Here is an 11,977-nt window from a genome sequence, read left to right on the forward strand (position 1 = left end):
TGATGTTCTACAAAATTCACTCAAAATCGATAAAAGATTATCTAAAGATTCAATGTTTTAATTCTATAATCTTTTTCAACTAGGCTAATTTGTAGGTATGTTACTCATCTTCTCGGAAGAATGTTTCTCAATCTTAAACTCCTCATTTTTATTAATTCGAGAAAGCCTACAAACAAAAAATAACATATTTTTATATTTAATTTTATGAGTTTTAAATATATTTTAAGAAACTAAGCTAATAAATTGGTAGATAACGATGGACCAAGTTCATAAGGGCTTAGAGTGACCATAGAAAATGTTAAAAAATGATGATTTCATACGGATACTAAAAATATATGAAACAAATTCTAATTTTGATAAAGATGATAATAATATGAAATAAATAAATGTTTTTACCTCCAACATCAGTAGAAATGAATACTAAAATTATCACATCATCGCGTCGTTTCAAATTCAAAAGTCTAGTGCATTAAATTGAACCAAAGATCTATACTTATATTGAAGTATTTAAACGTTTAATGCTAAAAGTGATATAAATCCTAAAGTTTAGTGGCTAACATTATAATTTATGTAAATGAAAGAAAATAGAGGGAAAAGAAAGGAGGGGGGGATGAATGGCACTTTACCACTTTTATATGCTGCACGCATCCATAGCAGAAAACAGAAGCTCAAAAAAGAAAAAAAGAAAAAAAGAAAAAAAAGGGCATAGAATAACAATAGGGAAAAGATGGCAGCAAAAATGGGTGTTGAGCTACCAATAACATCCATGGATTGAAAGCTCAAGTAGAAGAAGAAGCAAAGTCTAGAATGGTAGGAGTATTTATTTTTTCATTTTTGATCTTTTAGAAAGTTTATCGTCCAAAATTTGAGTTGGTTTTCCTATTAAAATTTGTGTCTTATTTAACTTCTTCTTTGCTAAATAATCAAACGAATCCTTCACTTTTGGTGTCGAGACTCTTTCTTTTAGTATAACTAGTGGTTTATTGAGTATTGGAAATTGGGGAGTTTTGGCTGCTTGGATTTTTGAAGGGTACTTGTGTTTTTGGTTTCTGTAGATGAAGGCCATGCCCCTATCCTTTGAGGAATTTCAAGGGAAGGGCGAGTTTGATTTTTCTTCTTCTACTTCTTGCTCAGATTCATCACTCTTACTCCAAAACCAGCATCGTCATCGTCAACAACAAGAGAAGTGGCAGAACAATAAGGAAGGTTGCTGCTATGTGGGCAGTGAACCCACATCTATTAATACTAGAAGAAGCCCAAGTCCTCCAACATCTTCCTCAACACTGTCTTCCTCTCTCGGTGGGAACGGCGGCGGAGGCAGCGGTGCCTCCACGGTCACAACCGGCTTCGCGACAACGAAGATTGTCTCCGGCAACATCAATAGCCAATCCTTAGAATCTGGAACGGAAAAATGTGTCTTAGGCATGGAGGATTGGGAGAGTGTTTTGCCCGGGTCTCCTAGCCAAGATCAATCCATTTTGAGGCTAATTATGGGTGATGTCGATGACCCTTGTATGGGACTAAACAAAATTCTTCAGTCAGGTGGCGGGTCGCATGATATGGAATTCAATGCAGCTTTTGGTGTGGTGGAGCAGGGTTTCACCTTTGAGTCCATTAGTAGTGGCGGCAACTTGGTAAGCAACATTGACCCTCCCATAGCTGGAAGTTGCATTGATTTTCCCTGTGTTTCGGCCCCGATAAATCGTGCATTTACATCTTCACCACCCAATCTCTTGCCTACTTCACTCCCTCCTGCTGTCTTTGCACAGCAGCCACTTGAAGCTTTGGATGAAAAGTCTCAGATTTTCAATCCGCAGATGATAATGAACCAAAATCAAACTCGGTTTACTCAAAACCCGTCTATGTTCTTGCCACTTTCATATGGTCAATTACAAGAACATAATCTTTTATCACCACCGCCGCCTAAGAGATTTAACTCTGGCTCAAGTGGACGAAACTACCAGGGCCCTAAGGTTCCGTTTTTGGGTTCAGGGCAGGAGCTTTATCTAAGGCTCCAACAGCAACAGATCCAGATCCTTCAGCAAAGGCCAACCACAATCGGAATGGCAGACACTGTGAAACCGAAAATCGTCAGCGATGAACTGGCTGACCAGCAGCTTCAGCAGGCAATAATCGACCAACTAATCCAGGCAGCAGAGCTGATAGAAACCGGGAATCCGGCACTTGCGCAAGGGATATTGGCGCGGCTCAATCATCAGCTCTCCCCTGTAGGTAAACCCTTCATCAGAGCTGCTTTCTACTTCAAGGAGGCCTTACAGTTACTACTTCCTTTGAACGCTACCAACTCACCCGCTTTGTCCACGAATAACATGATTTTCAAGATTGGTGCTTACAAGTCATTCTCTGAGATTTCTCCGATTGTTCAGTTTGCGAATTTTACTTGCAACCAATCACTTCTTGAGGCTTTTGAAGGGTGTAGTAGAGTTCATATAATTGATTTCGATATTGGGTATGGTGGGCAATGGGCTTCTTTGATGCAGGAACTTGTTCTAAGAAGCGGTGGTGCCCCATCTATGAGAATCACTGCCTTTGCTTCTTCATCCACCCATGATGAGATAGAACTTGGTTTCACCCATGATAATCTCAAGCACTTTTCGAGTGAAATCAACATGGATTTCGACATTGAAATTATGAGCCTTGAGTCCTTGAATTCTGGTTCTTGGCTGTTGCCTCTGCACTTGGGTGAAAATGAAGCAATTGCTGTTAATATTCCAATTGGTTCATTTTCTAATTATCCTTCAATCCTGCCTCTGGTCCTCCGTTTTTTAAAGCAGTTGTCACCCAAAATTGTAGTGTCTTTAGACAGGGGTTGCGACAGAGCGGATGTCTCGTTTCCTCACCATATAATCTATGCACTCCAATCATATTCTTGCCTCCTTGAGTCCCTTGATGCTGTGAATATCAACCTCGATGCCTTGGAAAAGATTGACAGGTTCTTTATTCAACCTAGCATCGAAAAGATCGTGTTGGGTCGACATCGGTCCCCGGAAAGAATTTCTCCTTGGAGGAGTCTGTTTATACAATCTGGATTCTCTCCATTAACATTCAGTAACTTCACCGAGTCCCAAGCGGAGTGCTTGATTCAACGAACTCCAATTAGTGGTTTCCATGTTGAGAAGAGACAGTCTTCACTAGTTCTTTGCTGGCAGAGAAGAGAGCTAATTGCTGCTTCAGCTTGGAGGTGCTGAGCATAACGGTGATTCAATCAAATCAACTTTGCTTCAAAGGTACTGGTTTTAGTTTCTTGATTTTTTATTTCATGCTTTGAAATTTCTGTTAATTGTTCATGTACCACCGTAGATCGATTGTTTCCTATCAAAAACATTTTAGCAACTGTATGGCTATGTACAGCTTCTGATGTGGGTAACTTTCTGTTTTGGTTATTTACTCCTTGCTAAGTTTTCCCTTTGTTGTAACTTGACAACAAAGGCAAAAACAAATTCTGGGAATGAAGAACTTTTAATTTCTTGATCATGTCATCAACTCTCTTTATGTTATACAGTTGCAACAGCTATGGATTTTAACTTGTATATTTTCTGCTGCTGAATGCAGCATTTAAACTTTGTGTAAACTGCATCTGTGTAAAACTTTTTTGGTTAGGAAGCCCACAAGTGAAAAAGGAAAGCTTGCTTAGACATCTTCCCATCAGATCATCCTTTTTTCGTTTTCTTGACAAGCACAATTATTAAACTGATATAATATATTTATGTTTGGTGTGAGACCCTTGGATGGTCGAATCGAATCTTGGTATTTTTTTTAACATGAGGGTGTGGTATTGATGATGACTTAAGTTGATAGATTTATGGCACCGAAATCCTAAATTCCCTCAGGTTCATGCATTAACCCAAGCTTATTAAAAATACATTGTCTGTTGAAGGATTTGTCATGAAGATGTCCATTAAGGGCGGTTGCAATAGATAATTGATATCGTTATGTCAGCTTGTAGTTAAGCATAGTTTTTTTTTAAATTATTATTATTATATGATAATATGCATGCCACCACTTGTATATTTTCATACCTTGAATTTTTGTTGTGATGTTTGATTTAACACATTTGAATTCTTAAATGCCTCTCTTAATATGATCACATGGGTGTTGTACCCACATTATTAGTTTAGTTTTTTTTTCCAACCAAAACTATTTTCTTAAAAACAGAATTATATATTATTTAAGGATAAAGGCCAGGTTGCATGTGACATAAGAGAAAGATAATGACATGCTGTGGTTCCTTATTATACCATCATAATTTATTGTGTAACAGATTAGTATAAAAATTGCTATATTATTAATTGATAACAAGAAACCCACAACAGATGAGAAGAAAAAAGAGTAGAGAAGGGAGACAGAAACAAAGAGAGGATTCAGATTCAGTAATTATCCAACAACATAGTCTAATCTACATATTAACCTAAGACAGAAATTGAAGGTAGCGACAAGCCGACAGACAGAGGCGATAATTTAGTTTGAGTCTAATCGAATGTATAAGCATATTTAAGCAAATGATTAATATGCTGTCTTAAAACTAGCCGACATTGTTGCGATGTGATGAACCATTGGACCGATGTAACACCTACTATAATACTACCTTACATCAACTTTTTAACTTTCAACTTACGATTACATAGTCAAGCAAAAAATTTAGGACTTGGGTCCTTAAAATAAAGTTCAAATTTTATTCTACATGTTTTTTTTAATTCTAGTTTTAGTTAATTATTGTTCTGGTTAAGATTGAATTATGTAATTAATATAATATATATTAAGTCAATAATAGTACGAGAGTAGTTTTTATAACAAATGACGACATGTATAATACAATTATTGGAAAACTGAAAAGGTTGAAAGACATTAATAATCTCTAAATTAGGTTAAAATAATTATTTTAATCCAAGAAAGGGGCCCATACCAAGTTTTGAAATTATAAATCATCAAGTTCACGTTAGTCCAAGTAGTTGATTGTCTCGTGTGGTGCAATGTTGGGGAGAATAAAAGCTACGACCGGATAGATATATGGTAAATCTCTGCACTCCAAAGAGAATGAAAGGTCGTGATCTTGATTCGTACACGTGTACGGACTGTGCATAACGATACTGAGCTTGATGATGGCAGTCCAATGATCGCCCCGACCTTGTATTTTTGTAGCTTGAGATGAGTAAACGGACATGGAAAAACGTCCATGTCCAGATCACCTACGGAGCGTCCTAGTGAAATGTCATTGTCATGTAAGATTAAGCAATCTTTAGGGTTTGATTGATGCCAATCAGCATCTCATAGGGTCATCTGGGAGAGATGAATCTGAAGGGGGCAAAAGCCATACATGGTGCACCCAATTTAAAGGCATCAAGTGTGGGCTTGTTGCTGTAATAATCAAGATTGGGAGAGGAACAAAAAGAATATTTTTCTGATGTATCCATAAATGTGATATTAGAAAGACAATGTGGAGTCATTTTCAGGGCTTAATGGATCTTTGCTTGCCCTCCACAAAACTAGAGCCAACCCAATGAGCTTGAGTTTTAAAAGCCACCTATAGTGCTAACCACAGGAATGGATGGATGTTTTAATCTTTGCTACGTGCTCCATGGCTTTCTCCCTTATCGTCGTCTGGACAAACCTCTTACATGATTGTTTCCTTTTAGTCACCTCAACACTTGAAAGCAGATTCTTCCAAGACTCAGACCTCAGGATTTCGCTACGCATCTTCTTGATATGGATGCCCATCAAAGTTGTACTCTTCTTTTTGAAATCATCCTTCCACTGGAAAGTATTATCATAAACAACTTTCCACCAAGGGATTGAGGTAACCACTTTTGTCTTGATCAAGTCTCCTTGAGAGTGACAGATTCAGTTGTAGTTTTTAAGAACAAACCTTTGCTCATATTTGCCAAGTCTCGGTAACATAAATTCATTTAATATTTATTTGAACACATGAAACACAAAAGTCTAATCCTGTAATTCAACAAACAATTTCTGGTGCATCTAAAGCCACCACTAAATTTCTTTTTTATTTGGAGCATAGTAAAAAGCACAGAAGCACAACTTGGGTCCCTTTGCATGGGAAAAGAATATCAAAATGGTTAAAAAATAACAATAATAATAAATAAATAAAAACAGAATTTGGGGTAAAACAAAGGTTAATCCAGAATTATAGCATTCCCTTGTGATTCTCAGATAATCATGAACCAGATATATACACTTTGTAAGATCCTCAGCGATAATGTTAATTCGTCGGCAATTCTCGTTGTGGCTAGAAACATGCACATTACTACAACGTATCTTTGATTGGGATAAGTTGTAAAGAAGAGAGGAAGTTGCAGGATATGATTTGTTGACGTAGGCTTGATATTCCTTTTTCTGCTCTGTAGGTATGTTCTCTTAGCAATGCAGCGACCCTCCTGATGTCTATCATACATTATTAGTTATATAATCCCCCACAATTTTTGCAACCAAAAGTTAATAATAATTGTTTCAATATTTGTGAAAAGGCAATATGAGTTTATAATCACAAAACAAATGAAGCGAAAGCCAAAAACATTAGTGAAGCACAAGGCAATATGAGGTGGGGATAGCTGCGATCCACGGGTGTGTGCTTGTGCAATAAACATTCAGAGTTTATCCGCAGACAATCATCTTTTGTTCTCATCCACGTTGTTATTTTCGAAGGTAGTCGTAGTCAATGGTTTGCAAATGCCAGAATTGAATTCCAATAATAAGTGACATATAATTGAATCAGTTCAAGTCTAATAAAACACAGGATATCGAATGATTTTTGTTGTTGAAAAAAGTAATTAAATTTCGAGGCTTATAGGCAAGTCCAGCCTTCCTATCAGTGGAGGCCTGAACATGTCTAATTCACTTTCTATCCTTGTCCAACTTTAATAGATGCTTGCCCACCATATCTTCTCCAGCTCTTTCTTCATTGTTTTATTTAAATCTCTTCTCCATCATTTTCTTTCTGCATTTCTTTTATAGTCGGCTTAAAAACAACGCGTTCATTGCGTCCCACACAAAGTTTTTTCTTTTTATTTTTTGCCCTTTTATACCAAAACTAAAAAGTAAGCACTCAATGCTTTGTCAAAAGCAATTGTGGTAGGCCCTCCATTAACAAACACGACATCCGAATTGGTTTCTTTATTTCCCTCTCGCTTCGTACTCAAGGCTTTCCCTTCTATCTTTTAACCGTTGGGTGGTGGCTTATTGAGTATTAGAAACTGGAGAGTTTTGGGTACTTGGGATTTTGGAGGTTACTTGTGTTTGTGGTTTCTGTAGATGAAGGCCATGCCCCTACCCTTTGAGGAGTTTCAAGGGAAGGGGGCGCTAGATTTTCCTTCTTCTTCTACTTCTTGCTCAGATTCATCTTTGTTCCTCCAAGACCAGCATCTTCATCAACAACGGAAGTGGCAAAACAAGGAAGGTTTCTGCTTTGTGGGCTGTGAGCCCACGTCTATTAATACTAGAAAAAGCCCAAGCCTACCAACATCTTCTTCAACACTGTCGTCCTCTCTCGGCGAAAACGGAGGCAGTGGTGCCTCCACGGACAGCAGCGGCGTGGCGGTAACGACAGCTGTCTCCGGCGGTAACAACAAGGGCAGCAGCCAGCCCTTTGATATTGGAACGGAAAAATGTGGTTTAGGCATGGAGGATTGGGAGGGTGTGCTGCCCGGGTCTCCTAGTCAAGAACAATCCATTTTGAGGCTAATTATGGGTGATGTCGATGACCCTTCTGTGGGACTGAACAAAATTCTTCAGTCAGGTGGCGGGTCCCAAGATGTGGAGTTCAATGCTGGTTTTGGTTTGGTGGATCAAGGTTTCAGCTTTGAGTCCATTACTAGTGGTGGTAACCTGGTAAGCTACATGAACCCTTCTATTGATATGGTTTCAGCCCCATCAAATCCTGCATTTACATCTTCACCGCACAATCTCTTGCCTACTTCACTCCCTCCCGATGTCTTTGCACAACATCAGCCCCTTGAAGGTTTGGCTGAAAAGCCTCAGCTTTTCAATTCACAGATGATAATGAACCGAAATCAAGCTCAGTTCACACAAAACCCGGCTATGTTCTTCCCACTTTCATATGCTCATTTGCAAGAACATAATCTTTTATCACCTCCACTGCCTAAGAAACACAACTCTGGCTCAAGTGGATCGAACTATCAGGTCCCTAAGAGTCCATTTTCGGGTCCAGGGCAGGATCTTTATCTCAGGCGCCAACAACAACCAACTCAGTTGCTTCACCAAAGGCCTACTACAACAATTGGAATGGCAGCTACACTGAAACCGAAAATAGTGGGTGATGAATTGGCGAACCAGCAGCTTCAGCAGGCACTAATCGACCAACTAATCCAGGCTGCAGAGCTGATCGAAACCGGGGACCCGGTACTCGCGCAAGTGATATTGGCGCGGCTCAATCACCAGCTCTCCCCTGTAGGTAAGCCCTTTGTCAGGGCTGCCTTCTACTTCAAGGAGGCCTTACAGTTACTCCTCCGTTTGAACGCTACCAACACATCGGCTTTGTCCACTTATAACATGATTTTCAAGATTGGTGCTTACAAATCATTCTCTGAGATTTCTCCGCTCGTTCAGTTCGCCAATTTTACCTGCAACCAAGCACTTGTTGAGGTTTTTGAAGGATGTAGTCGGATTCACATTATTGATTTCGATATTGGGTATGGTGGGCAATGGGCTTCTTTGATGCAGGAACTTGTTTTAAGAAACGGCGGTGCTCCTTCTATTAAAATCACTGCATTTGCTTCTCCATCCAATCATGATGAGCTAGAGCTTGGTTTCACCCAGGAAAATCTTAAGCACTTTGCTAGTGAAATCAACATGGCCTTGGACATGGAAATCATGAATATTGAGTCCCTGAATTCATGTTCGTGGCCATTGCCCCTGCACCTTGCTGAGAATGAAGCAATTGCGGTTAATCTCCCAATTGGTTCATTTTCCAATTACCCTTCAACCCTCCCTCTGGTCCTTAGTTTTGTAAAGCAGTTGTCACCCAAAATTGTAGTCTGTTCAGACAGGGGTTGCGACAGAACCGATGTCCCGTTTCCCCACCATATAATCCATGCACTCCAGTCGTATTCCGACCTCCTTGAGTCACTTGATGCTGTGAATATGAACCCCGATGCCTTGGAAAAGATTGAAAGGTTCTTCCTTCAACCTAGCATCGAAAAGATGGTGTTGGGTCGACATCGGTCCCTGGAAAGAAGGCCTCCTTGGAGGAGTCTGTTTATGCAATATGGATTCTCTCCATTAACGTTCAGTAATTTCACGGAGTCTCAAGCTGAGTGTTTGATCCAACGAACTCTTATTAGAGGTTTCCATGTTGAGAAGAGGCAGTCTTCCCTTGTTCTTTTCTGGCAGAGGAGGGAGCTAATCGCTGCTTCAGCTTGGAGGTGCTGATGATTGGTTTCGTATAACTTACTGATCATAGTTTCTCATTTTCATGATGAATTTTTGTTGCCTGTGCTTTTCTTTAAGCTAATTGTCTATGTACCTTTGCTCTTATTGTGTCGTATCAAGAAACCAAACATTTTAGGATTTGTACAGCTTAATTCGGATGTGGGCGTAACTTTGTTTTGCTTCGTTTTCCTTGGCTAAGTTGCCATTGTTAGTTATTTATACACTAGACCACAAAGGCAAACCATGCAATGGGTAAAGAGCAATTGCCGATCTTTAAATTGCTTCATCAACTCTCTTACATTTACACATTCAATTCAATGAATTGTTGTTGAATGCAACACTATATCATTGTTTTCTACCAACAACTGACAATTCACATTTCTGTTTCCTTTTCCAACAAGTTCCTCTTTTTGTCGTTCAGGCCCAAAAAAAATGCTACAACTCCCTCTTCTTTACTTAAGTTGTCCATTTAACATTTCTACTTTAAATTTATCATTTTTTGTTTTCTTCAAATTTTTTTCTTGATACAAGCAATAATCGCAAATTAGTCAAATCTTACCATTAATTTATATGCCACTTGTCTTTTTTTTTTTTTTTGGATAAATCAGATTTTTATTATCCAAAGAGCAGTGTTCTGCTACAAAACCAATCAACCAATTAGCAACAAAAAGAACTATTAACAGCCTACTTACAAAAACAAAGATTGGTTAGACTATACCCCAAGCATTACAAAGATTATAATTAGTACTATCAATTCTATTAATATTTTTCCCCTTAAGTTGAATCCCCACAGCATGAATGAATATGATTAAATTGTTTGATAAACCGAAAATTTAAATGTTGACTTTTAAGTTGCAAAATATGTAATGAATATGATTAAATTGTTTGATAAATATAAGTTTCTTAGGATAGTATAGTTTTAAAAAATATTAAATTTTTGAAAAATATAATAATTAAAATACAAAGATTAAATTTGTCCTTTTAAAATTTTGATTAGATCTTTAATTTTTTTTAAAACTCTTAATTAAATCCCTCCAAAATTTAATATCAAGATCCTTTATTGATATAGATATTAATCATGTATGAACCGCGTTCATAGATGTTGGCATCGAATGCCTAAATTTCCTCATAGGTTCACGAATTAGCTGAAACTTATTAAATAATTCTTTCTTTCGTCGAGTTTTTTACACAAGGATGTCCATTAAGGGTGGTAACAATAGATAATTAATCGCATAATAAGAAACTCATATTATGTGTGATATTTTATGCATGGCATTGCCAACACTTGGTATTATCCATGAATGTTTTAACTTTTTCTAAAGCCTTAGATAATGAGATCACATGGGTGTTGTGCCATTGGACCCCTACATAATTAGTTTACAACTCTCTGTTTTTTAAACTAAAATACTTTTATCTTAAAGACAAGTCATATTATTTAAGGATAAAGGCCATGTTGCATGTGAGTTATGATGTGTATGTTTTATCCGTCTTAATTCTAATTGAAATTGTATAAACGAATGGTTGGTTTTTGTTGTTATTCTCGAATTGATGTATTCATTTTTTTTATTATAATTATACAGTTTTGTTTGTATATTAGCAATTCATGTTCATTCATAAAAAAAGTGTTGATGATTTTTTTATGGCAATTTAATTATTCAATCTCATAGGCTAGCAATGATGAATACATGAGTTTCAAATTTGTGTAAGACCAAACCGAGTGTATGTTTGTTGTTGACTTGTTGGGTGATGAAACGACGGGCTAACGTAAGAATCTAGCTTTATTCGAAGGTAATTGTGAATGTAGGGAACAGGGAGATTGGAATGGATAGATAGTAGATGAGTGAAAGGTTGTGATCTTGGGTCGGGACACGTGTACGTACAAGGCAGAACAAAACCCAGCCTGATGATGCCAGTTCAAAGATGTACGATGAGCTTTCACGAAATGCATGGAGTTGTAACAAACAAAAAAAATGAGGATGCCTTTATAGCAAAAAAGATATGGAAATTATGGCGGTTGGTGGATGGAGAGTGGAGTAAAAAAAATCATGGTTACGTGGTCCATTTGAGAGAGGAAAGGACATAAGCAGAATGCAAAGAAAAGTAGCTTTCTTCCTTATCCTTCTCACTAAAATCAAAATCGTACGGGGAATTCAATGAAGAAATGAGAGTAAGAGCTCCAGCCTTGGAGTGAAGGATTCAGTCATATATCGGATACGACCAAGTGATAAGATATACCGCATAATTTGATTATTTTTTAAGATATAATCATAATGATGAATGCCATTATTAGCTAGATATAAGAGTTGTTTGTAAAAAAAAATCATGCTAAAGACTGGACATCTGAGGTCACTGAAACTAAACCCTAATTCTATAAATCAACAACCATTACTGGTGCAGCTAATTAAAGCCCTCGTCTAACTTTCATTTCTTCTAGACCACAGGAAACGTAAAACAAATTGCATGGGTAAAGAATATCGAAAAGGTTGAAAAAAGAAACCCTTGTTGCCTTGCCCTGATTGACCCAAAAACAAAAGGTTAATTATTCTACTCCTCGTTA

The 11,977-nt window shown here is 37.7% G+C and overlaps 1 protein-coding gene and 1 long non-coding RNA gene across 2 annotated transcripts; one reads left to right on the top strand and one right to left on the bottom strand.

The window, feature by feature from the left end:
* Positions 1-653: 653 nt before the first annotated feature.
* On the top strand, positions 654-3,495 carry LOC120217146 (scarecrow-like protein 22). The gene is made up of 2 exons (XM_039214352.1): positions 654-810; positions 1,056-3,495. The coding sequence occupies exons 1-2, from the start codon at positions 808-810 to the stop codon at positions 3,207-3,209; spliced, it is 2,157 nt and encodes a 718-aa protein (XP_039070283.1). The 5' UTR covers positions 654-807; the 3' UTR covers positions 3,210-3,495.
* LOC120217147 lies at positions 1,222-7,662 on the bottom strand. Its single transcript, XR_005525129.1, has 3 exons — positions 7,551-7,662; positions 1,938-1,942; positions 1,222-1,295 (listed from the first exon to the last, which is right to left on the bottom strand). It is a non-coding gene; the product is annotated as an uncharacterized LOC120217147 (long non-coding RNA).
* Positions 7,663-11,977: the final 4,315 nt, after the last annotated feature.

Source organism: Hibiscus syriacus, unplaced genomic scaffold, assembly GCF_006381635.1.
Source record: "Hibiscus syriacus cultivar Baekdansim isolate YM2019G1 unplaced genomic scaffold, ASM638163v2 tig00110185_pilon, whole genome shotgun sequence".
Taxonomy (NCBI): domain Eukaryota; kingdom Viridiplantae; phylum Streptophyta; class Magnoliopsida; order Malvales; family Malvaceae; genus Hibiscus; species Hibiscus syriacus.